Here is a 27,295-nt window from a genome sequence, read left to right as displayed (position 1 = left end):
TTTATTATTTTTTTTTAGTTTTATTGATCTTTGCAATTGTTTTCTTTGTTTCTATTTCATTTATTTCTTCTCTGATCTTTATGATTTCTTTGCTTCTGCTAACTTTGGGTTTTGTTTGTTCCTTCTCTAGTTCCTCTAGGTATAAGGTTAGACTGTTTACTTGAGATTTTTCTTGTTTCTTGAGGTAGGCTTGTATAGCTATAACCTTCCCTCTTAGAACTGCTTTTGCTGCATCCCATAGGTTTTGGATCGTCGTGTTTTCATTGTCATTTGTCTCTAGGTATTTTTTGATTTGCTCTTTGATTTCTTCAGTGATCTCTTGCTTATTTAGTAATGTATTGTTTAGCCTCCATGTGTTTGTGTTTTTTACGTTTTTTTCTCAGTAATTCATTTCTAATCTCATAGCATTGGGGTCAGAAAAGATGCCTGATATGGTTTCAATTTTCTTAAATTTACTGAGGCTTGATTTGTGACCCAAGATGTGATCTATCCTGGAGAATGTTCTGTGCGCACTTGAGAAGAAAGAGTAATCTGCTGTCTTTGGATGGAGTGTCCTATAAATATCAATTAAATCTATCTGGTCTCTTGTGTCATTTAAAGCTTGTGTTTCCTTATCAATTTTCTGTTTGGATGAGCTGTCCATTGGTGTGAGTGAGGTGTTAAAGTCCCCCACTATTATTCTGTTACTGTCAATTTCCTCTTTTAGAGCTGTTAGCAGTTGCCTTATGTATTGAGGTGCTCCCATGTTGGGTGCATATATATTTATAATTGTTATATCTTCTTCTTGGATTGATCCCTTGATCATTATGTAGTGTCTGTCTGTCTTTGTCTCTTATTAACATTCTTTATTTTAAAGTCTATTTTATCTGATATGAGTATTGCTACTCCAGTTTTCTTCTGATTTCCATTTGCATGGAATATCTTTTTCCATCCTCTCCCTTTCAGTCTGTATGTGTCCCTAGGTCTGAAGTGGGTCTCTTGTAGACAGCATATAGATGAGTCTTGTTTTTGTATCCATTCAGCAAGCCTGTGTCTTTTGGTTGGAACATTTAATCCATTCATGTTTAAGGTAATTATCGATATGTATGTTCCTATGACCATTTTCTTAAATGTCTTGGGTTTGTTTTTGTAGGTCCTTTTCTTCTCTTGTGTTTCCCACTTAGAGAAATTCCTTTAGCATTTGTTGTAGAGCTGGTTTGGTGGTGCTGAATTCTCTTAGCTTTTGATTGTCTGTAAAGCTTTTGATTTCTCAGTCTAATCTGAATGAGATCCTTGCCGGATACAGTAATCTTGGTTGTAGGTTCTTCCCTTTCATCACTTTAAGTATCTCATGACACCCCCTTCTGGCTTGTAGAGTTTCTGCTGAGAAATCAGCTGTTAACCTTATGGGAGTTCCCTTGTATGTTATTTGTCGTTTCTCCCTTGTTGCTTTCAATAATTTTTCTTTGTCTTTAATTTTTGCCAATGTGATTACTATGTCTCTTGGTGTGTTTCTCCTTGGGTTTATCCTGTATGGGACTCTCTGTGCTTCCTGGACTTGGGTGCCTATTTCCTTTCCCATCTCAGGGAAGTTTTCGACTATAATCTCTTCAAATATTTTCTCGGGTCCTTTCTCTCTCTCTTCTCCTTCTGGAACCCCTATAATGCGAATGCTGTTGCGTTTAATGTTGTCCCAGAGCTCTCTTAGGTTCTCTTCATTTCTTTTCATTCTTTTTTCTTTATTCTGTTCCGCAGCAGTGAATTCCACCATTCTGTCTTCCAGGTCATTTATCCGTTCTCCTGTCTCAGTTATTCTGCTATTGATTCCTTCTAGTGTATTTTTCATTTCAGTTTTTGTGTTGTTCATCTCTGTTTGTTTGTTCTTTAATTCTTCTAGATCTTTTTTAAACATTTCTTGCATCTTCTCGATCTTTGCCTCCATTCTTTTTCCGAGGTAGTCCTGGATCATCTTCACTGTCGTTATTCTGAATTCTTTTTCTGGGAGGTTTCCTATCTCCACTTCATTTAGTCGTTTTTCTGGGGGTTTATCTTGTTCCTCTGTCTGGCACATAGCTCTCTGCCTTTTCATCTTGTCTACCTTTCTGTGAATGTGGTTTTTGTTCCACAGGTTGTAGGACTGTAGTTTTTCTTGCTTCTGCTGCCTCCAGATGTTATACTTTTTTTATTTTTACTTTCTTCTGGCACGTGGGCCTCCCACTGTTGTGGCCTCTCCCATTGCGGAGCACAGGCTCCAGACGCGCAGGCTCAGCGGCCATGGCTCATGGGCCCAGCCGCTCTGTGGCATGTGGGTTCTTCCTGGACTGGGGCATGAACCCGTGTCCCCTGCATCGGCAGGCGGACTCTCAACCACTGCACCACCAGGGAAGCCCCAGATGTTATCTTTTAGCTAAGAGACTGCTGATGCTTTAGCAAGACAAATGAAGGCAAAAAGGGACTGCTATTTGAGCAGGTATGTGACTATGGGCCAGTGCCTCAACCTCCCTGAGCCTCCATCTCCTCATCTGTGAATGCTTCTCTGCTCACATCACATGGCTGTTGTAAAAGATCACCTAAGATAATGGATGTGAAAATCTGTCGTAAACTGTTAAGCTCTCTGCGAACACAAGGCATTGCCATTATGGGAACAAAAAGCAAATAGCACGTGAATATTTTACAAGCATGGACTGGGGCAGATTATTTGTAAAGTATTCCCATCTTATGGGGTTTTATAAGTACACACACCCTCTCCTCATTACGAACTTTCTAATAATCTCTTTCCAAATCTTATCTTCAAACTCCCTTTGTCTCTCCCATCATTTCTTCTTAATGTCTCCTTACTTTCATAGCTATTTATTACTGAACTCTGGGTCCCATTTAGGGAGGTGGTTAGAAAAATACACATATACATATTTTGTAGAGACAAACAAAATGAAGCCAGGACACTTCAATTCTAAACTAAGATATTGAAAATTATACATCTTCTTTGTAGGTCTGTCAGAGCTGTTCAGATTAGCGATACTTAGTCTAAAATTAAGTTTCATAACCCATCCCCATATGTAGCATCACATCCATTCACAATGTGGCATTAATGTGAGGGAGGGAAGAAATGAAACAGGCTCAGGTGCAATTTTTTTTTTTTCTTCTTAAAAAAAATGTAGAAGAGTTTTACAAAGCCCTTTGGAGTCTCTCTTGGCTAAAAAGGAAATCCTTTTGCCATTAAGCAAAGCAAGCTTGCTAGCTGCAAGATCATGATGAGGGTAAGCATTAATTAAATCTAACTGTGAGAGAATAATTATGTACACATAGCCGTCAGGGCAAGTTGTCACTACCCAGTAACAAAGTTGGATACAAACTCCATCAGCAGAACTGTCAGGCGGCTGTTAAAAGGATATAAATGTGTCCCCAAAGGATCATTTCATTTGGGGGTGGGAGAATTGGATCGCAAAGGATTAATGAGGCGAGTGGTTTGTGTTTTCAATTGGATGTAAAATGCAAACTGAATAAGTTGTGATATCATCATTTAACCTTAATGTTTAGCTGCACTTGGATTTCTAACACGTGGTGAGGACAATTAGACCTTGTACATCAAACCAACATTTTCCATCCTGAAATGAGATAAAAGGCTAGATTTTTTAAGTTGCACTGTGCAAAAGTTTACAACAAAATCATGAAATCTAATTGACACAGATGGCGTATTCTTAATAATAATCAGGCAAGAAAATGAATGCAAATCCCACTAGGGTGATTAGGGGATTCACAAGGGTCTGTTTTTGTGGCTGACTTTATTTCTGCCAAATTTCAGTCTAACCTCTGAGGCCTGTGTATGTGCAGAGACCCCACACAGGTGATCTGAAAGCAGGTTTGCAGGCAGGCACTGAAAAGAGAGAGAGCTACTACGTGGGAGAAAGGACATCAGTGCTGGAAGCAGACAGATCTAAGTTGACATCCAGGCTCCACCACCGACTTGACCACATGAGCTTGGGCAACATACTTCATGTCTCTGAACATCGATTTCTTTTGCAAAATAAGGGTTAAAGAAAGGTGGTTACAAGAATACATTTGAAAGCACCTGGAACAGTGACGGGCACAAGGCAGGTGGCCAATTATTGCTACTGTTTCCTACCCGATATACGTCCTAAGGTAGGAAATAGAATAAAAGCAAACTACAACCTCAGGATCTGCTCCTCTGGACTTGGCTGGGGAAGTCACAGGCAGGGATGATGGTCTCTAGCCAAGGCAAGGAAGGAGAAGCCTGGCTGGTTTTACCTTAGGCTTGGTGGACAACTGTGATGGCCAACACCAAGGTCATTTCCTCCAGTGCACTTAAAACAGTGTGTAATTATTGTACTTGTATGCTTTCTTGCTTGATGGACAACCTGTCTGTTTCCTCCTACATACCTTGACCCGCACAGGGGTAGGGACCTCGTATACCCAGTTTTCTGCTGAAGTCTCAGGACTCTGCATGGTGTCTCATACTTGGTAGGCACTCAAGTTGAAAGAATGATGATGGTAAGGTTGGAGGCCCTGGGCAGGATAATAGCAGGAGGGGCTAGAATCCAAGAAATGGGAATCAGCATCTCTAGGGAGCAGTTAGGAAGAGACTCATCCTATGGCAGGAATGATGATGCCATAGTGATGATCTGACTTCTCTGGCTGTGTTGGGACCAAAGAAGCCGATCTACATCAGAATGAGGCCAGAGATAAGTCAGGCAGAGAAAGACAAGTACTGCGTGATATCACTTATACGTGAAACCTAAAAAAAAAAAGACAACACACCAGTGACTATAACGAAAAAAGAAACAGACTGGCAGATATAGAGAACAAACTAGTCGTTACCAATGGGGACAGGGATGGGAGGAGGGGCAAGATAGGGGTAGGGAAATAAGAGGTACAGACTATTACGTATAAAATAAATAAGATATTATTTATAATATTAATTACCAGTGTAATTATCTAGTCTTAAGTTCTCAAGATCTTGCAGAGTTACTGCCATGCAGTCCTGCTTAAAAGGGAAACGACTTCAAGATGTTTTCCCATCTTGGAATCTATAAAGGTTACTGCTAATGTCACATGATTCCATGAAGGGGATCACACTGACCCTTCTCAGGTAACTCCTTGGGCAAGGTAACCAGACTGACACAGATATAGGAGGTCAGACACTACAGTTATCTCCTGCAAACCTTCACAACCAGATCATATACAGGTAATCTAGAGAAAGCCCTTCTGGTTCCAGAAGCTATCCTGACAAAATGGACTATTTCTCTGGCCTGAGGAAAAATATGAGGAATATGGACTGAAACAAAATACTACTGTTTTGTTTTGACGGCGACTATTTTTCTGGAAGCGTTCTCCTTCAGCCACAACCTCCCCTATACCTTATTCCCCCGCAAAAAGCAAAACCAAAACAAAATCAGTACACATAGATTGCTACTCCCTGCTCGCACACCTGATTGAGAGATATGTCTTTCAGAGGCATAAAAATGAATCCACATTTAGTCATAAATGTTGCAAAGAGTCATCACTGAAAATAAAATGAAATTTCAGGAAATTGGGCCAAAGCCAGAACATTCGGGTCATAAGATGTCAAGACCATGAAGAGAATTTCTCACTTCTTGAGAAAAATCTTTAAACTCTAATTCTTAGGGGCAGGATTTTATATATGCCCATTTTATTGTATTTTTAATAGTACAGTTCAATTTGTCCATATTATTAGTAGCATTTTGCTTACTTGATCTAATAGGAAGATTTCTATAAAAAAATCTCCCACTTCGATTAGGTATCCATCTACTTGTTCTAATTCAATTTTTTCTTTATATGTTTTGAAGTTGTGTTGTTCGCATATATAGGTACAGATTTTATTTGTCTCCTGGTGAACCACTCCTTTCATGATTAATTAATGACACTCTTTATTCCTAAGGATTTCTTGTTTCTTCTTGTTGTAAATTTTATTTTGTCATATACTTCTCCCAAAGCTTTCATTTGATTAGTATTTGCCAAGTATATATTTTTCTTTTCCTTCACTGTCAAACTTTTTGTGTCTTTATGTTTTAAGAAGTTCTTTGGTAAACAGCACATAAATAGATTTTGTGTAGTATAATCTAGCTCTGAATTTTAATATGCAAATTATAGTTATTATGATTACTCATGCTTTAGGGCTTTTTTCTACCAAGTTATCTTTCATTTCTTCCTTGCTCCTGCTTTCTTTTTATTTTTATCTCATCCCATCCCACTGCCCACCTGGAGTCACCAAGACATCAGCTTTTAAACTCAAAGCTTAGGCTTCTGCATTTCCTCCTTATTCCTTACAACTGAGGAGTTGCCTTTCTTCATTTTTGAGATAAATTTGTGTTTAAAAAAAAATGTTATATTTTACCCAACCTGTGTGTGTGTCTATGTGTGTGTGCATACGTGTGTGTGTGAGTGTGTGTGTGTGCGTGTGTGTGTGTGTGTGTGTGTGTGTGTGTGTGTGTGTGTGTGTGTAATAGGAAGAAGGCCCTTGCTGGCTTTCTTTCTATATAGGAATGGGAGTTTCTGTCATAAAAACACTTTTGTTTTTAAAAGCGTATATGCTAGAATTGGGGCTTTTCTCCAAAAATGTTGAAGCCCGATACATAAATCTAGAATAGGAGCTTGATGAAAGAGCCCTGCCTGCACAGCGATATCCCTCTATGCCTGCTCATCCCCTGAGCACCTATTTGGAGCACAGCCTAAAAACTCCTGCTGGGGTTCCCTGGTGGTGCAGTGGCTAAGAATCCGCCTGCCAATGCAGAGGACACCGGTTTAAGCCCTGGCCCGGGAAGATCCCACATGCCACGGAGCAACTAAGCCCGTGCGCCACAACTACTGAGCCTGCGCTCTAGAACCTCCAAGCCACAACTACTGAAGCCCGCGCACCTAGAGCCCATGCTCTGCAACAAGAGAAGCCACCACAACGAGACGCCTACGCACCGCAACAAAGAGTAGCCCCCGCTTGCCACAACTAGAGAAAGCCTGCATGCAGCAACGAAGAACCAACGCAGCCAAAAATAAAATAAATTAAATAAAAAACAAAAACAAAAACCCCCGAAAACTCCTGCTAATGGCTTGTGAACTCTACCCCATATCCTCATTCTGGTTCACCATGTATTTCTCAAACATAGGAAAACTACAAAGCCTTCTCTTTGTAAACTTCTAAATGATTTACTCATTTGATTGCAGTTGAATTAGAAAAGAGAACAATCTGCCAGCTTCTAACTACGTGTTTTATCCAAATTCCCCAGTAGCCAATCCTTATGTATGTAATACGGCCTACATAATTTTACATGTTCAAACGGCATGAAACAAGGACAATTTTGCGGCATTCCATCTCTGGGTCTGCTAGTTTCTCTCTACGGCAGAGAGACAGGTCTCCCGTTCCACCATTTTCCACATCTATAAGCAAGCTGGATCAGATGAACTTGAGATCCATTTCCATCTTTGGGGGACTAAAAGAACATAAGGAATTGTTTCCCCTCTGTTGTGTGCCTAGGAGCCTGGGGCAACAGCGGCTCTGGGACATTAAGGATTCGCCTCAAATCACAAATCACAGAGCAATTAGATAGTCATGGGGGGGCTGGATCTAGGATTCTCTGAGTCCAAATGTGAGATGCTCCCTTATGCCAGGGATTGTGGGCCAAATGTGGCCCACTGCCTGTTTTTTTTTACATCTTTAAGTGGTAAAAACAAATCAAAAGTAGAATATATTAAGATGTGAAAAAGATATGAAATTCACATTTTAGTGTCAAATAAATTACATTCTTCTCGCTAGCAGAACTTTGTTACAAAAAATGGTACTTGATTATTATTATATTTTAAATTTCATCAATAAAAATCTGTGGAAAAAATTTTCTCATCGTACAGGTGCCTACATACTATCTTGAAGTTTGTCTCTTGGTCAGAAAGGCCTAAAATATTTTCCATCTGGCCCTTTACTAAAGCATTTTACTGATCTTCCAATAGACCATAAGCCCTTGCAAGGATGGAGCCAGGATGCAAATCTACTGCCCTTCGATACACCACAAGCCAGGCTGTATCTAACAATGGCTTGATATCATGAAGTCTTTAGCTCTGTTAAAGAGGGACAAAGTAGCAGAGGTTAAAAAAAAAAAAAAAAAAGGATAGTCTTTAGATCAGCTATTACAAGGATTAGAATCAGGGATCTGGTTCTGCCATGACCAGCTGTGCCCCATCATAAAGTTTCCTTCATATGTGTGAGTCTCAACTTTTCCATCAGCAAATGAGAAGTAATTATGCTGAGGTTGTGAGGATCAGCTCAGGCTTTAGCATAGAATAGAGCCTTCATAAAAATATGAGTACTTGTAGGTTACAAAAGTCACCCTAATATTTTGACCCTTCTTCAAGAGATGAACTGTTTCTTTACCCTCTGTGTCTAAGACGGCCTCACAACTTGGTTTTGAGCAAGTGAATGAAGTGGAAAGGATGAAGTGGGTCTTCTGAGCTTAAGCCTCAAAAGGCCTTGCAGCTCTCGTCTTTTCTGCTTTTGGAACCCATGTGAGCCAGCCTTAGAGAGCTGGCTGACCACAGGTATCTGACTGAGGTCAGCTGAGCCTGCCCCATCCAGACCAGAAGAACTGCCCAGCCGAGTCCAGGGCCAAATGCTTAACTTGGATTAAGAGCCAAATAAGTGGTTTCTGTTTTAAGTCACCAAGTTTCAGGGTGTTTATTATGCTACAACACTGACATGGTATTGCACCATTCTGATGAAAGAAATATCTTAGAGTTATATCCCCAGGCCCCGCCAAGACCTGGTCCAGAGCCTTCTCTTAAGGCTGCCTGCAGTTGCCTCTCCACCCAGCCAGACCAGACAGAATTGACTGAGGGCCCCGTGACATATTTCAGACAGACAAGGAAAACCGCCTGGAGGAGACATGCACTTTTAGGAATGCAAACTTCTCTGAAAGACACATCAGGGAAGATTTATGGAGGCAGCTATGTGCTCTGACTATAAATCAGCTCTCCCGGGCCTCAGTCCAACCTGACCTGGGATCACTGGGCTGTGGTAGTACTGGCCCTGGCAGCACCTCCTGGAAGGGGCATGTGGTCCAGAAAAGGAAAGCCAGAGCCCCAGAGGAAAGGCTCCCTGTTCAAACCTGCATGTTATTCTCTGTCTTTGAAGGTGCCAAGGCTATGATTCCAGGATGCTGCTAATCTATAGTGTGCTTTAAAAAAAGGATTTCAATAAGTATTCTAGCACATTCTCACAACAGCCTTGAGGAACAAGAATAGCAGACATTACCACATCTCCAGGTGCTGTGGATGGAATCCCAAGAAAATTAATTAATTTCTCTGAGGACCCACTGCCCTTAAGAGCTGGGGTTCAAATCAGGGTTTTCTGACTCCAAATACTGGACTTTTCACTCGACAACAATGCTTGCCAATCAGATTTATAGTCAAAGATCATTTGAGGTAGAGGAGACCTGTGGAAATTATCTAGCCTTTGCTTTTCCAAATTAACAACAACAAAGATTTATTACGTACTTATTAGGTTTAGTGTGGCCTGCTGAGCACTTTATATACATTAAGTCTAATCCTCCCAGCCTCCCTATGAGGTGGCCGAGTGTATGATTTACAAATTAGGTAATGACGATTCAGCACAAGTTATTTCCAAAAGTTGAGGGAGTCAGAGGCAGAACTGCACTGCCGATTCTCATCTATCTGATTCCAGAACCTGAGTTCGTTTCCACAGAGCCACACAGCTTCTTAGATGGGGACGATGATGCCTGGAGAGTGGAAAGTCGCGTCCAAGATCACACAGCGCATGTGATTAACCTAGCTTATTAATTGATCAAGCATTAACTGAGTGTCTGCTATTTGTCAGGACTAGTCTAGTCACTGGAAACACAGGCATGACCTGTACATAGTCACTGTGCTTCAGGAGATTAATTAAGGGAGAAGAGAAGTGGCCTTAAATTACTCTCATAAAAGGTAATAAGTGACAAATATCATAAGAAAGAGAAGAGGTTATCGAAGTTTGGAGGAAGTATGCGTGACTTTCATGTGGGAAAAATTTGGAAAGACTTCCCGAAGAAAGTAGCTTTAAGGTTTTATTTGGAAGGAACAGCAGGCTTTGGGACATGCGGCGATGGAGACGGGGAGGAAAATCAAGTAGGAGAAATGTCACAGAGGTAGAGAGACAAGGGGTTATTTCATCAAAGATTTAGCGCTAGACTCTAGGTAGCTGGGGTCTATCCAGTCTTCTTTCTACCCCTGTAACTATCTCATGGTTTCAAGTTGAATGCCATTTTGATTATGCAGTTTCAAAACTACCTTTGGGGGCTTCCCTGGTGGCGCAGTGGTTGAGAGTCCGCCTGCCGATGCAGGGGACACGGGTTCGTGCCCCGGTCCGGGAAGCTCCCACATGCCGCAGAGCGGCTGGGCCCGTGAGCCATGGCCGCTGAGCCTGCGCGTCCGGAGCCTGTGCTCCGCGACGGGAGAGGCAACAGTGAGAGGCCCGCGTACCGCGAAAACAAAACAAAACAAAACAAAACAAAAACAAAAAAACTACCTTTGGCAAAAGGGGGAGTGAGCTCCGCCCAAAACTCCTTGGTAGGAAGGGGATGCTATTAAGGGGGCAGAGGGACTGGGGAACAAAGATGGAAACCAAAGAAATAAAGACGTATCTGGTTGGCTGTCGTTTTAATGTTTAAGCACAGCAACAATCCAATAAGGCAAATAATTTAAAGCCCTTAATATTTATGAATATTTTTCTCCAACTAAGTGAATAATCCATAGCTACTTACTAGTAAAGAGTACACACACACACCACATAAACCTGCATTCTAAAGGACAGTGTCCCCCAATAAAAGAGCACATCAGGGCTTATCTATCAGGGAGGATAAAGAAGCCAGAATATGCCTATCTTCCCAGCGTGGGGATGCAGCTGGGGATTGTGGGAGTGATATCCAGAGCCTGCCTCTGATGGAGATTCTGATTTCTGCCCATTTCACCAGCACTCGCTTTGTTCACAGTTTTCCCCAGATATTCCCATAATGCCCTGCACAGTGTCACTCACATGTACCTTTGCATGTGTCTTTCTTCTACTAGCAATACCTTCCCAATCTCTCTCCTCAGCTGATACCAATGCATTCTTCAAAGGCTACTTCCGCAGTGAACCCTTCTTTAATTATTCTCCCAGTTTCGTAAACCCTCCAGGCCAGCTCACACCACCTTCCTATGCATTCCTTGTGGTGCAAATGTCTAATCACCTGCTTCATTCACTAAATGATGGCGTGCTGGTTGGCAGGGATCTGGGCGGCACATCCTACATTTGTACGACTTAGCAAAAAAAGCTGGGTGAGTGCCTTTCAAATGCAGAGAACACTGGACAGTGGCATAACCACTGGGCTTGCTGCCCCTCAGGTCATAGAACTGGCCCTCTGGGGCCAGAGGGAGATTGTAGGGGGCAGTCCTGACTCTAAGAAAGAGGGAGACCTCACTTTCCAGAACCTTGTAGCTCCTGATCACCCTCACAGAAGCTCTGATGATACAGAAACACCTACCAATGCAAGAGAACTGCAACCTCTTGCTTCCAGTATCTAGACTAGGCTGATACAACTTCACAGCTCAAAGATCTTAGCCAGGCTAGCTATGACAAAAACTATAGGCATCTGGAAACTGAGATATGGGCTCTGTCTAGGCTTTGAATTCACAATTCCACAGTCTATTAGCTGGGTACACTTGGGCAAGTCACATAACCTACCTAAGCTTGAATTTCCTGTTTTGTAGAATGGGGATAATTATAGTCCTTACCTTATGGGATGTGGGGAGCTTTTAAATGAGATAATGTATGATGAGTATAGTATTTAGAACACACTAAATCCTCAGTAAGTGCTAGTGGCACCACGTCTTCTTAACCCTTTGTATTCCATGAAGCTCCCAACTATCTTCTTTTATTCATCCATGCATTCATGCATCCATCCACCTATTCGTATATTCTCCCATTCATCCAATTGCTATTCTATGCCAGTTCTATGTTAGGCATTTGGTCTGCAGAGAGACATAAATCACTGTCCTTTCCATCATGGGACTGTCAGAGATGATGAGGGAAGCAGATGTGTCCTGTAATGAGGGCTGTGATAGAAAGCAGCATGGGGGCTACCAGTGCCCAAAGGAGCAGCTCACTCAGCCTGGATTAGGGCTGAGGGTGGGCTGGGGGGTGGGGTCTTCATAGAGAGAATCTTGAGACCAGAATTTGACACATGAGTAGCAATTTTCTGCCTAGAGAAGAGAGGAAGGGGCTTTCAGGTAAAGGATGATCGTTACACGGATTTGGAAACCAAGTCATTTTGGGGGAAGAGGAAAATGGACAGTGTGCTGGAGGCTGCAGAATACAGTAGCTTGGGGGGGTTCAGAGGTAGGCTGGAATCCAGGCTAGGAAGAAGCCTTGTGTAGCCAGCTCTGGCAACTTTCTAATCCTATTAAACAGCGTGCCCTAAATCCTACAGACTCTTCCTTCTAAAACTGGGTAAGTGTATCCTTAATGGGACATTGAAAAATATAATGATGTTGACATTATCACTGTCATGACAGTGATACTGACAAATGTAAAAGTAATAATAAAACAGTAGCCATAAGAGTAGTAAATAAAATAATAGAACACATGTTCAGTGTGCACCGTTTGCCTGTCTCTGTGCTTGGTGCTTTACAGGCATTATCTCACTGGATCCTATGGAAACCTATTGAAGATGGTACCTTACTATCCTAGTATAATCAGCGAAAGTATGATTCTTCATCTCGGGACATCGACATTACCTAAAGACTTGAGAAAATGTTAAATAATTTAACTGACAAATAATATAATCTAAACTAAAATAAATATGCACATATCACAAAATAGAATGGCATGGATTTTCTTTTAGACAGAATCTGGAATTGGGGGCTTATGTTGACGTTTTGTGAGCACAGCTGCAGACTGTTTGGGGGTGTGTTGATTTTCATCTGCCTCCAGGAAGACTTCACTGCAAAAGCTTCAAAAGCCCCCAGTGCAAGTGACAGAATATCAGGAAAATGTTCTAGGCAGGAGAGTGACATGGTCTGATTTAGTGTGTTTTCAAAAGATCACTTTTGAAAGATGGATTTGGGGATGAAGAGGCTGTTACAGGAATCTGGATGAGGGATGATGAAACCTTAACCAAGTCAGAGGCAACGGCCCGGGGAGGAGGGATGGATTTGTGAGCCCCTGGAGGCCAGATTAGTGGGACCCTGATGACAATGATAAACTTAGCTACTCTTTATTGAGGGTCAACCATGAGCCAGACACTGGACTAAGCATTTTGCAGGTATTATCTCACATCCTACATGTGATTTCAGCATTGTTAGCACTATTTTACAGATAAGAAAACTGAGGCTAAAAACAAATTCATTGCTTATTTAAGATCAATCAGTTAGCCAGTGGTGGGATTCAATTTCAAATATAAAGTCCCACTTTTTAAAGACCACTACCTAGACTGCATGAAACTCAGCAGCCTTTCCTCACATCCATAGAAATCTCCCTCTGCTTGATTTGAGAGCCAACACCCCCTCTTCACTACCTGTGGACCTGACTACCCAACAGCTGCCTCATAAAACGCTGTCACAGACAAGAGGACAGCATTGGGACCTCCACCACTTTCCTCTGTCTGCCTGAGGACAATTCACGTCAGCATCTGCCAGGTCTCTCAGGAGGAAGCCCTAACTACAAAACCACATTGGAGCTGATTTCAAGCATGTGCTCAGTTTCATGACACCGGTTCTTTGCTACCATTCCATATGCTGGGACCCGCTGAGCACCATGGGCCAGGCGCAGAGCCTAATGAAGCAGAGAGAGGCCAGGTGTTCCCACTCTGGGCCAGAAGGCCCACGGCCACTTCAGCGGCAGGGGGAAGAGACAGTGAAAGACTGGGGATTTTGACCGTGATATCTGGGATTTTTGATGGTCAGTGGAAGCCAATGGAGCACTTCCAAAACTGTGTTTCTATGGATGCTTCTGTGCTGCAAGATGTTCATACATGTTCCAAGGGAAAGAACAGAGTCTGTGGTCAAGATGGTTTTACAGATGATGAACTAAACAAATCTGCCCAGCTCTCTGCACTGCAGGATTTCCCAGGGTCTTTCACAGATTAAGATGCATTTGGGAATTTCCAAGAGAAAGAGGGAGTGTGCGGAATTTCCAAAACAGTTATTGACCATGGATTTCTTCTGTCCAAGAAAATCTTGAGGACATGTGGTGGAAAGTCTGTGAGTTGGGAAGTTTGGGACTGGCACGTACTAGCCTTTCTCTCTCTTGCAAAAACCTTACCCAATAGTGACAGCAAAACCGTGAGCACAACGTTATTAAGCCATTTTGAAAACTGCTTTGACAGCATCCACTTGAGCACGTTTCATGTGCTATCCATCAATGAGTCTATCTCTAGGGGAAACAGGATTCCCTGGAGATCTGTACTGGGAGGTTTTATTTTATCCTGGATCCCTCTTCTACCATCAATTTGAAAGTTATAAAACTAAGCCACTTTTCCACAATCTTTGAGGTTAATGCACTCATTTATTCAACAAATATTTATTAAGCGCTTTCTATGTATTAGATTTATGAATATGAAGCTTACATTTTAGAGAGGAAAAGAGTAAACAAGCAAACAAATAAAAGTGATTTTAGACCCTAATATTAGGGAAGGAGCGAAAAATGGTTATGTAACAGATAGTAGCAGGTTGGGGATGGAAAGGAGTAAAAGTTTGGGTACCCATGTTTGGGTAGTCATGGCCAATGGTTCTGAGGAGCTGACATTTGAGTTAAGAGCTGAAAGGTGAGAAGGGGCCAGCCAGGAGAGAATCTGGGGGACAAAAAGAGACATGGCAAGGGGAAGTGCCGCAAGTTCTCAGACCCTACACTGGGGCTCCATTCCCTGTGTTCCTGGGACATGAAGAAAGTCATTGTGCCTGGAGCACAAGGAAATGCCAAGTGAGCGAATAAGGCAGGAACAGATTCAGATGGAACAGAAGCTACAGGTCATGGCAAAGACTTTGGACTGTGTTCTAAAGATAACAGGAAACCACTGAAAAATTTTAAGCTGAACAGTGACCTTATCTTGTTTATATTTCTAAAAAGGTTACTCTGGCTTGCTTTGGGGAGAATCTCAAGGAGGGGATAGTCAGAAGCAGGAGATAAAAGGTGGCAGTGGTCATAATGGTGACAAAGAAAGGGAGGACAAAAGGAATTTCTTCCACTATCAGTTCTCTTAGTTCCCACCTAACGCATAAATTAAAATAACTTGATATTCAATTAGAGTCTGTCAAACAGTAGATTTCATGAATAATCTAATTCTGCAATTCAAGAGGGGAAAACAGACTCCAAAGTGAAGGTCAAGTTTTATGCAAAAAAAAAGGTTCTACATGACATTGTTTTTAATGGGCAAATAATTAGAAACAGCCCAAATGCCTTACAGTAGTGGCCTTGTTAAGACAGTTATGGTACATAAAAGAGATTGTTTTTGGAAGAATTCATTGACATAAAAATGTTTAGGATATGACACTAAGGAAAGAAATTCAGATTGACAGTGAAGAGGAGGGAGGTTATGGACTTGGAGTCAAGTGTATTTATGGGGGCCGTATTTGTAGAGAGGATATGGGAAGGAGATTCTTGGTGAATGTTGGAGCAATAAAGATGGCTAGTTAAAGCTGAGTGAAATTATAAGTGATCCTGAATGCCCAAGCCATGACAAATATAAGATAGCATTTATTCAGTTCCTAATACACATTAGCTCAGCACTCCAAGGTAGGCTATATCCATCATTTCATCAGATCCTTACAGCAATCCTCTGATGTAGGGATTGGCATCCCTATTCTACGGAAGAGGAAACTCAGGCTCAGAGACATCCAGTGACTCCTCCAAAGCTAAGCAAGTTGAAATTGACAGGGCTGGATTAGCACTCAGACATTGCTGACCTCGAAACAACTATTCTTTATCATTATACAATGGTTCAACCTGGGGTTTACCACGAGTTCCAAAAAGGAGCTCCATCCTCAAATTCTGCCTCGATTTATGATCTCACCTAAATGTGTAGATCTCGGTTTTTCACCAGATACAGGAATTCACAGGATTAAGACCTAGACATTATCTCAGCAAATAACAAGTGTCTACTATGTGTGTAGACATTGATTTAGACCCAGAAATTCAAAGATGATTCAAATAAGATATTTCCCGCCTTCAAAGAAGACTGTCTAGCTAAGGAGAGAGACAGACAAAAGCAAATGATATTACACAAAAGTGAAATCGGTGCTTAACACATAGATAAAGATGTGGGAGAATTCACACATGGGAGAATTCAGGGTGAACTATGATGGTGACAGTCAGTGATGTGTTTGCACATCATGCACGTTATGCACGTTAAGCTTGGAAAGAAAGGTAGGGCTTCACCAGGATAGAACCTAATGGTTGATTTAAAAAGTCTGGGACTCAGACTGCTTAGTTCTTTCTGGCTCTGATAATTGCTAGGATGTTCCTTCGGGCAGGTGGCTGCAGTTTTCTGTGCCTTAGTGATACCATCTGTAGAATGGGCGTCATCACCGTACCTGTTTCATAGCGTTGCTGAGGATCAAATGAGATAAGATACGCACAGCATTTAGCCTGCTGCCTGGAGTACGTGTCAATAAGTGCCAATGACTCTTCCTAGGGGCTAGATAGGGGTTTTCACGCAGAGAAACTGGCCGGGAAAGAAACATGGAAGTGGGGACACATGGACTTAGAAGAGTCAGCAGAGAGACTGGAGCTCTTTGGGGGCCTCAGATGCCATTTTCATAAACACGAACACTTCTGAAGACCCTGGACAACCACTGAAGTTACAGGAGAAGGGAAATGACACAATCAAGATCAAGTTACAGGAACTAGAGAAGTAAAAGTCAAGAGGAGGAGTGACTGGCTGGAGACCACTGAGTGCATGGAAGGATAAAGACGACATTGGGAAATCAGGCAATGGTGAAATGGTGAGGGGGTTCGACCCAGACACAAGGTCACGAGAAGGTCAGAGAAATGAGACGACGACGATGATGATGATGGTAACGTTGGGGAGGAGAGACGGGGAGAAGGGTGAGGAAGGAGGAAGAGGGGAAAATCCACTTCTGACTGCATGCTGGTTGGGCACTGCGCTGAGATTTTACAGGGAGCTGGGCAGAGAGGAGTGCCTTGGGGGAGTGGAGGGACTGCCCAAGGTGACAGGGTGAGGTAACAGCAAAACCAAAATTTGAATTCAGTTCTGTCTAATACACAGCACTCCTGCTTTGACCACTAGATTACTCAGGCTATTGAAGAGTGGGTCCAAACCCTGTGCTGTGATCCCAGCCTGAGGATGTTTTCCACGAGAACATCCTGGCTTTCTCACGCTCTCCGAAGTGACACCAGCTACAACTTCAAGAGGATCTGCTGTACCCTGGTCCTGTGCTGGGCACTTTCCATAGATTGTTGCTAACCTTCTCAACCTCTCTGGGAGATGGGCAATTCATTCCCGTTCTCAGATGAGGCGGCTGGGGCTCAGAGAGGTTAGCTTTACACCCAGGGACACAGGTCCTCTCGCTCCAAGGCCTCAGCTGAGATGACTTATCAGGGGTACAGTGGCGTGGGTTCTATGAGCACAGGGAAGCAGGGGGAAGAGGGCATAGCTCTTCCCGGCACCTTAAGAACCTGGGCACAGCGGGCCGACATCCTGGCCAGAGGCTCCGGGAGGACCTACCTCGGGACCTGCTTCTCCTCTTCCGCCTCCCTGCTGAGGCACTGCGCGGTGCTGGCTGCAGCTGGCCGATCTCGATGGGCGTGTTTGCACGGAAACTCTCCTTGAACTTCTGCATCAGGGACTCCACTGGCTCCTGCGTCGCCTCAGCTGCCGCTACGGGGTGGGCAACGGGGCTGAGGTTAGGGCTCAGCCCACCCTCAGCCCCTGGAGGACTGCGCCTGGCCCCCCGGAGTGTCTGGAGCTCCCTCCCGGACCCACTGGTGAAAGGGGGCCAGTAGAGATGAATCTGCTGGCTTAACGCATTTATTTCTTCAACACCGACTGTGTTCTCAAGGGTACTGCCCCAAGCCCTTGAGATATGATGGTGAAAGTTTGACACAATCCATGATTCAAGGAATCCATAGCTTGGTAGCACACATATCCAGGCATTTCCAACACTGTGCAATACTTCCGTGACAGTGGAGTACAGAGTACCAGAGGAGCACCAAGAAGGGTCAGCTCACCCATCCTGGGAGTCAAGGCAGGCTTCCCGGAGGAGGAGGCAATACCTAAACTGAGACCTTAAACAGGAGTAGAAATCAGCAAGGAAGATAGAATCAGGGTGGAGTTGTTGAAAAGATTTGGGATAAGAGAGTGCCCTGGGTGGAAGGAGAGGCATGTGCAAAGATCTGAAGCCAGAAAGAACACGGTGCTTGAGCAACTGAAAGGAGTTCAGTGTGGCTGCAGTGGAGCCTGGGAAGAGCAGATGAGGCTGCAGAGGGCAGAACACATTGTAAGCCACCTTGCGGAGCTTGGATTTTATCCCAAAGGCAAAAGATGATCATTGAAAGGTTTTAAACAGGAAACTGGCATGTTTCAATTAAGCCCCTGTGATAACAATTACTAACCAGAGTATGGAGAATACACATAGAAGCAAGGACAAAGGCCTGTACAGAGGCTTTTGCAGAAGCCAGCCAGAGGCAATACTGCCTGAACCAGAACAGTGGCAATAAAGGTAGACGGCAGTACATGGGTCAAATAATATTTCAGGAGACAAAACTGCAGTGCAGTGATACGTAGATCACTTGGTACAAGAGCCCCATTTTACTAGGGGAAACTGAAGTCCCCCCCACCCCAAACAAGGCATACAACTAGCTCCAAGCTAGCAAGCGGTAGAGTCAAGCCTTCTAAATCCTACTCCAACATTCCTTTTGTTTCAGTATCCTCCAAGGAGCTGCTGGTAGCCACATTTTCAAAAATTTCAAAATTGAGACTGGTAGAAAGTTATAGAGAATGGAGAGAGTGATGGCAGAAGGGCAGAGGGAAAAAAGATAGAAGATAAAAGTAAGGGAAAAAAAAAAAAAAAAAAAAAAAAAAAAAAAAAAAAAAAAAGCAGACAAACTTGAGAAAGAAGAGAGTCAACATAAAAGAAAAGGAGAGGAAATGAGAAAGAAGAAAAGAAGACTGGCTGAATGATCGCAGTGTCTTTGTTCTGAGAAATCCCCAAAGAGAGCCCTGACTTTGAAAACTTCACACTCAACCCTCCCTCCACCTATGTCTCAAGAGGCTGGGAAAGTTCTTCAGTTTAAGCTACTTGCTGTCTGATGACAAGGAATGGGATGTGGTAAAGATCCCTGTTTCTTTGATGAGCTTTTCCCAGAGTGCACAAAGAAGGCTTCTGAACATACCGACACCAATTTCAAGGAGATCCTGTTTTCCCAGGAAAGTTTATCAGCTTAGACACACATGTGTCTGCAGGGTAGGTCATACCCAGAGGGCTGGTTTGGGTACTGGGCTCTGTGAGAAGCCTCATCTCTAGGGACACAGAGGGGCATCCGTGTTTGCTAAGGAAAAGATAATTGACAATACAAATGATGCTGTAGTAGTGTAACGTACCTGCCTCTCTTGCCATCTGTCTCCGCAGGTATCTTAGTTAGGTCTACTTAAAGGTGAGCCAAGAAGAAAATCCCAAACATGGGCCCCCTACTCCAAGCCTATGATACAGAACCCTCCAGCAAGAGGCTACAGTCTAATTCTGAGAAGCACTGCCATGCCCAATCCAGATGCTTTAAACCCAGAGAGAGCGATTTGCACAAAATTGAAAGAGTTGGGCTGAACTGTAGTCAAAAGTCCAGAGCAAGTCACTGTCTGGAATCCTCCAAGGGAGGGACCCACACACATCTGTGAAAATTCACACATTCATTTATCTCCTCACTCATTCATTCACTCTTCAGTATTTTCAGAAAATATGTCTTAGTCTGCTTGGACTTGCATAACAAAAATCATAGACTCGATAACATAAACAGGTCAGATTCTGGTTTGAAGATGGCTGCCTTCTTACTGTCTGCTCACGTGGCCTTTCCTTGGTGCATCCATGTTGGGGGAGGGAGGGAGAGAAAGGGAAAGAAAGGGAGAGAGGGAGAGAGAGGGAGAGAGAAGTCTTTCTCTTCTTATAAGGACTCCAATCCTATCGAATTAGGATCCTACCCGTATGTTCTCATTTAATTTTAATTACCTATCAAAAACTCTATCTCCAAATACAGTCACAATGGAGGTTAGGGTTTCAACATGTGAATTTTGGAGTACACAATTCAGTCTATAGCAGACTATATTTGGAGACGGGATCGTTAGGAGGTGATTAAGATTAAATGAGATCATAAAATCGGGGCCCTAATCTTATGGCACTGTGGCCTTAGAAGAACAGAAAGATCTCCCCGTGAGGACACCAAGAGAAGGTAGGCACCTACAAGGCAAAAAGAGAGCCCTCACTAGAACCCAACCATGCTGACACCCTGATCTCGGTCTTCTAGCCTCCAGAACTGTGAGAAAGTAAATGTCTGTTGTTTAAGCCACACAGTCTGTGGCATTTTGCTCTGGCGGGTCTAGTAGACAAAGTCACAGTCACATTGGGGGTTAATAAGGCTTACTTTCAGTCCATAGCAGGGTAAGATGGTGAAAACAACAACAAACAAAACCCCCTCGTGATGCTCACCATGTAGACAGGAAAACCAATAGTAATGAATTAGATGACAGAGAAATGTAAAATTTACAACTGACATATACAATAAAGGAGAGGTGAAAGATGATATGAGAGGCTCTAGCAGAGGAATATGACCTTGTCCAGGAAAACCATGGAAACTTGCTTCAAGGAAGTGAGCAGTGTGACTAAGATCTGGAAAGGGTATGAGATAATCAGGTGGCACGGAAGCTGCGGGGGAAGGGGGAGGTGACGAAAGCAAAGGAGTCAGAGGAAAGAGTCTAAACCAAGACCCCTCGGGAAGAGGGAATATGCAAGGGGCTGCAATCACCACTGCAGCTGAAAGGCCAAAAGCGAGCAGTGTGAGATAATGCTAGAGAGGCAGGAAATCCTAATACTAACGCTAACCTTGACCCTCACCCTAACCCCCACCCTGACCCTAACTCTTCTGGGCCTAGTTAAGAATAGAACATACTGAAGGTTTTAGATAGGAAAGTGGCTTGATCAGACCTTCACTTAGAGAAGATCGCTCTGGCAGTAGAAAGGATGCACTGGAGGACAGAAATGGAAGTGAGAAGACCGACTAGGAAGGTGGTACCATATTACAGAAGTCCATGTAGGAGATGCTAGGTAGTAGAGGTGGAGATAGGGATAGAGCAGGAGAGAGAGTAGCGACAGAGATGTTGGAGCAGTGGAGATAGAACAGGGAGCACATTTGAGAGTTGTTTCGTAGGTACCCCTCCCTGAGAATGTGGTGATTTATTGGAAAAGGGGGGATAAGGGAGAGTGAGGTAGAGAGGATGACTCCTGGCCTTCTGGCATCCACAGAGGCAGACGATGGTACCTCTCAGCGAGAGGAGGGACACTGAAAGAGGAGTGAACTGAGTTTGGTTTTAGGTGAGAGCACTTGGTGCCTCCAAGATGTCTACATGGAGAGGTGTTGAGCAGACAGCAAGTTATGTGGGTCTCGCACTCACAAGAGAGAACTGGTCCCTGTGGAGGCTCTACTCACGCGCTCTTTGGGATAGGCAGAGAGGGAGTGTGTGTAGTGGTGAAGCATGTTAGCTTCTGGCACAGTGGAGGCTATGGAACATGTAACCCTTCCTGGTCTGCACTGCCTGATCTCCCTTTGCACCCCCAGATCCATCTTCCACCCACAGGTTCATTCTGCCCCACTCTACGGCCTGGAGGCAGACCCTCAATGGGCTATTTCACAGATCCTTCTTATCTGGCTACTAGGTGAGTTTGCCCAGGGAGATGCTCTGGCAGGATATGGGAGGGTGGAATTTGAGGGGATGTCTTCCCTTACTCCCTTCCTGTTTCTGCATCGTATTTCTGATAGAGACAGGGACACTCAACAATCACAGCTTCTGCCAGGGCCCCTTTTCCACAAATCCATTTTTCCCAGACTCCAGTAAAACCATATCCTCTCCCTGCGCCTTCAGTTCTAGGAATTAGCGGTGGCTTCCTGATAGTTATTTTTCCTGGTGCCTCAATACCCCCTCCCCATTGATTCTCTTCACCCTGTCTACACCTCTATGAATAGTAGCTTCGTTGAACTTCGCCTAAAAATCCCATTGGAGGGTCCCTTCTTTGCCCAGCTGGAACCCTGACTGATACATCATCCCTTTTCATCGAGGCTCTGACATTCAGCAATTCCTAAAGGTCAGCCTCTTCCCATCCTGTTATTTCTGCTTTACTTTCTCCTAAGCTGATGCAGATTTGACCAGCGGGGAGGAAAGGAAGACACTCAGAGAGGCAAGGTTTGCTCCCCTGAACTGCAAGGGAGCTGCAAGGGTTTCTGATCCCGACTGTGGCAAATCCCATCCATCTGTTTGGCTGCTCTCGCCTTGGCGACAGTGCCAAGAACCCAGACAGGCTTAGAGGGGGAGGTGCTTAGGCAAACCCATCCACGGCCTATTTCATCCTCTGTACCACTCTCTCCTGCCCCCATCCCTCTCAATCCCATTCGGTAGCTCTATCAATATCAATATATCAAGTTGTCCAAACAAGCCACGTTACCTCCTGGTACCCGCTGAGCTCTGCCTCCCCAGAGCAGCAAAATGCTCACCCGTCGCCTGGATGAATGCAACAGATGGTGCTTGATCTGAGCATCACAGCAGGCCCAGGAAAGGGAGGGTGAAGAGGGGGAAGCAGCCCTTTCTAACTGACATATGAGAGACTGTCAAGCTTAATGGGAATGAAGCACTGGGGACCGAGGAGAGAAGCCCCGGCCCCCAAGCCAAGACAGAGAGAGAAAAGAGGAGAGAAAAGAGGAGGAGGGAGAGAAAACAAGAATGGAAAGGAAAAGTGTGCTCAGTAATCAAGGGCAGGGGGTGAAAAGGGAAGCAAAGAAGAGTGGAAAGGAGGGGAGAGATCTGGAAAATAATAAAGAGGGAACAGAAAGGGAAGGGTAGGAAGGACACGAGAGGAGACAGAGACAGCGAGAGAAGGGAAAGGAGAAGGCAGACCCCGAGTACCACTGCAAAGGCATAAGGGTTGTGTTTGTTTCCAGCCACCAGGCAAGCTTCAGCCTGATACTCGACCCTGAAGAACAGGCACTACATGCCCTGTCTACACTGGCATTCACCAAGTCCACATTCAAACACTCACGCGCTGTTCTCTCCCTGGCACAGCCTGGGATGTTCTATCACTGTAACTTGTATGGGTTTGGGTTCAAGTTCCTGTATCACCTTTATCATCACCCTCTTTAATTTTTCCAGACTCACCCAGCCTACATAGGAAGAAAATTCACAATTCTTGAAAACTTCACCACTTCTCTGCCAGGCAAGGAAGCTGGCATTTCTTTATGTTTTCTCATTTATTCCTCCTAACAACTTTGAAAGCTAAGTGTCATTAGCCGTTTAAAAATGAGGAAATTGAGGCTCAGAGAAGTTAAATAAGCTCCGAGGGTCACACCCTTAACAATGGCAGAGCTGGGATTTAGACTCAGGTTATGATAACTCTGATGACCGGGCTCCATTCACTGCACCACCGTACACATACTCTTTCTGTCCTTCCTGGTGGATGGACATGGATATCCCAGTCTTTAAGTTTGGATGTGACTTCTCTGAGCCTGGAAAGTGACTCTAAAAGCTCAGCCGCTCTTAAATCATCTGGACAAGGAGCCCCTGGCAATCTGGTCCTGGCTGGAGCCAGGGGCTCAACTTGACTGGAGTCTGACCTGCTCTGCCAAGGAACCTTGTTCAGTGTCGATGGTCAAGACTGTCCAGCCTGGAGGTCCTAGGCTCAGCTCATGCCCCACATTGTCAGTTTTGTCTTACTACAGAACTATGTTCAGAGAACAGAGCAACAGGTGGGTATTACTTGGCCATACTGCCTAGTGCAAAGTGTGAGAAAGCCCACCTGAGTTCCAATGTCAGCTCTGCCATTGTGTGACCTAGAGTCACTCCCTTCTCTTTTACAACTCTCAGTTTCCCTGAATGTCTGCAGGGTTGTTGGGAGGATTAAACATAATTATGCACATAATTGTCTAACAGAGCTTCTGGAACACAGTAAGTGATCAAGAGTGATCACAACCCAACTTTCTCTCATTCTTCAGCTTTATGATTGCCCAATCCATTCATTCATCCATTCATTCATTCATCTATTCATTCATTCATCCATTTATCCATCCATTCATTCATCCATTCATTCATTCATCCATTCATTCATTCATCCATTCATTCATTGTGAGAGGCATCTGCACTGTAAGATATTCACTTTCAAAATTATTTTAGAGAATATATATTTTCCCTTTTACACAGATGTGAAAACAGAGGCACCATGAGACAAGGTCATGATAAAAGTTGGAGGCGGACCAAGGTCCAGCACTCAAGTCTCCTATTTCTACTTCCCCACCCCATTTCCCCAAATTCTAGGATCATTTTAACCTCAGATCTTATGATGATTAATTTTACGTGTCATCTTCGCAGAGCTGTGGTACCCAGATGTTTAGTCAAACATCTTCCTAGATGTTTCTGTGAAAGTATTTTTTAGGTGACGTTAGTAGTAGCTAACGTAAATTAGTAGCTTTTGAATAAGACAACCCTCCATAATCTGGGTGGGCTTCATCCAACTGGAGGCCTTAACAGAGAAAAGACTGACCTCCCCCAAGGAGAAAGGAACTCTGCTAGCAGGCTACCTTCAGACTTGAGCTGTAACAACTCTTCCCTGGATTTCTAGCCTCCTAGCCTACCTCGAAAATTTTGGACTTGTCAGTTTCCAGAGTCACATGAGATGATTCTTTAAATCTCTCTAGATATCAATAGATAGATAGACAGACAGACAGACAGATGGGATGTATATAATCAAAAGATGATGTATCTACACGTGTCTATATTTACATCTCTTATTGATTGTTTCTCTGGAGAACCCTAATATAGACCTCAATTTTCATATCCAGGCTTTGGGCTGGGCACACTCAAATGTCAGGTTTGTGGGGGGATAGGTAATAAGAGAAGACATCCCAGCCCTAAAGAACACCTCAGCTAGGAAGACCTGGTATAAATGCAAAGAACCATCACATTTGGAAGTTGTGAGAATCCAGTTCCAGAACCCGACATTCCATTTCATACAGGAGTCATCTTCTCATGAAAGAAGAAAAAAGTAGCAAAGAAAACAGCCAGCCAGTGTTCCCTAGCCAGATGAGAATGCTCCATGACTAGAATACATTTAAAACCCATGTACGCATTTTTTAAAAATGGCCAGCTCTTCCCAATTCTCAGGGATAAAATTGATGGATAGAATTTTCTTACTTTTTAGTTTTTTCTTCCGTATATTTTCTTAAACCTTTGGTGCCTGGCACAGCTTATCTTCAAACAAGTGCCAGCAGACAAGACAAATGAACAAACAGCAACAAATATAAATTGGAAAACTTGGGACTAGCCTTTTCTTATATACACTATCTTGGGTCTGTCAGTTAATACTGCAGACTTGTAGACTGATCATAATTTCTGCTGGAGAACTGAATTGAGTTTGAATGACTGAATTAAACGTAGTGATACTTTCCTCTGCTCTGCTAGAAACACAATACTATCCAGGTTCTGTGGAGCCGGTTCCACAGTTCCTAGCCAGGACACAGATGGTCTTGAAGATTCCTTCCAGCTCCATGGCCTGGTAGTTATAAATGTAAACGAAATGTGCTTTTAACAATATGAATGCAATAACCACAGGCACTGCTTGCTTCAGTCTGCAAAGCACTTTCACCTCTCTCAGCTAATGCTGTCTTTACCACCCCCCATTTTATAGAGACCTTAGAGGCAAAGGAGATTTCCAAAAGGTGGGCTGGAGTTGATACCACAAATCAACAAGTGCTATTCAAGGGAGAAAGGGTCAAGCAACTAGATAGGCTGGGCCAAAGACTTCTTGGTCACTTTATTACCACCTTGGTGGCAAGGCATGGCTATGGAAAGGCTTTGGAATCGGACATAGTTTGGAATGTGAGCTATGTGTCTTACCAGCTGCAAAACGTAGGCAAATCACTTAACCACTCAGAGCCTCTGCTTCCCCAAGTGTTAAAATGGGGCTCGCAATTCCAAATTCATAAAGCTGTTTCTGGATTAAATGAGATGTTAAAATGCTTATCACAAATGCTGATACAGAGTAAGCATTTTTTTTTTATATCATTTTTTTTTTTTGCGCTGCGTTGGGCCTCTCACTGTTGTGGCCTCTCCCATTGCGGTGCACAGGCTCCGGACGCGCAGGCTCAGTGGCCACGGCTCACGGGCCCAGCCGCTCCGCAGCATGTGGGATCTTCCTGGACTGGGGCACGAACCCGTGTCCCCTGCATCAGCAGGCAGACTCTCAACCAATGCGCCACCAGGGAAGCCCCCAGAGTAAGCATTTTAAAGATGTGAGTTAATACTGCTACTGCCAAAAAGATCTTAAACCATCAGACATAGCAAATACAGGTCTTCTACCCAACCCCGGGTGGCATGTGCGTGCCCAGAATCTGATGGGACTCGCAGTCACTAGTCAGATTCTTTTCCTAGATTCATCCTTTCTATAACTGCACAGGAAGGCTATGTATATGGCTCAGCGCTCCCTGTGACTACAGGGCCCCCCATATTCTACAACTGGAATTCTTCACCCAACACCATTACTGGGTGCTGTATCCAGAGATGGGCACTGGGGACACAGCGATGAACTGAACATCGAGCCTTCTTCAAAACACATCACTGCTTAGTGGAAGAGACAGATAAAGATAAGAAAAACAGTGCGCTAAATGCCCGGTGATGAGACGGCTGAAAATGTATCCTCTAATTCCTTTTGCATGTGGAAAAGCTATAGAAAATCCCCAGAGGAGATGTGAACTTGCCCGACCCGTTAAAGAATGCAGAACCAGGTAAAGAGGATGACATAAAGAGTAGCACCCGCAGGAAAAAGGGGCAAGAACTGTAGAGAAAATCCCACACAGTTTGTTTTTTCAAGAGCTTGACATGAAAGATGATTTTATTATAAAGAAAATCCATCTTTTGAGCTATGAAGGCTGGTCTGGCTCTTTCTGCAGACTGCTACCTCCTCTCCCAGACCACAGTTCAAAATGTCCACCTCTTTATAGAGCCCTGCTATCCAGCCTCAGTACCCTTTCCTGTGCCTTTTTTTTTTTTTTTTTTTTTTTTTT

The 27,295-nt window shown here is 43.7% G+C and overlaps 1 protein-coding gene across 2 annotated transcripts in view; it reads right to left on the bottom strand.

Moving 5' to 3' along the window:
* Nucleotides 1–27,295, bottom strand: part of ASTN2 (astrotactin 2) — a 944,548-nt gene that overhangs the window by 631,271 nt on the left and 285,982 nt on the right. The window contains exon 3 of one of the 2 annotated variants that reach the window (XM_007449714.1): nucleotides 17,715–17,867. The exons of the other annotated variant lie outside the window; for it this stretch is intronic. Within the exon in view, the coding sequence (XP_007449776.1) occupies nucleotides 17,715–17,867 (153 nt within the window). The remainder of the gene's footprint in view (nucleotides 1–17,714; nucleotides 17,868–27,295) is intronic. 2 annotated transcript variants of the gene reach the window in all.

This window comes from Lipotes vexillifer, unplaced genomic scaffold (assembly GCF_000442215.2).
Source record: "Lipotes vexillifer unplaced genomic scaffold, Lipotes_vexillifer_v1.1 scaffold230, whole genome shotgun sequence".
In the NCBI taxonomy this organism is placed as follows: domain Eukaryota; kingdom Metazoa; phylum Chordata; class Mammalia; order Artiodactyla; family Lipotidae; genus Lipotes; species Lipotes vexillifer.
Note: the sequence above shows the minus strand (reverse complement) of the source record. Positions and strands in the feature narration are given on the sequence as shown.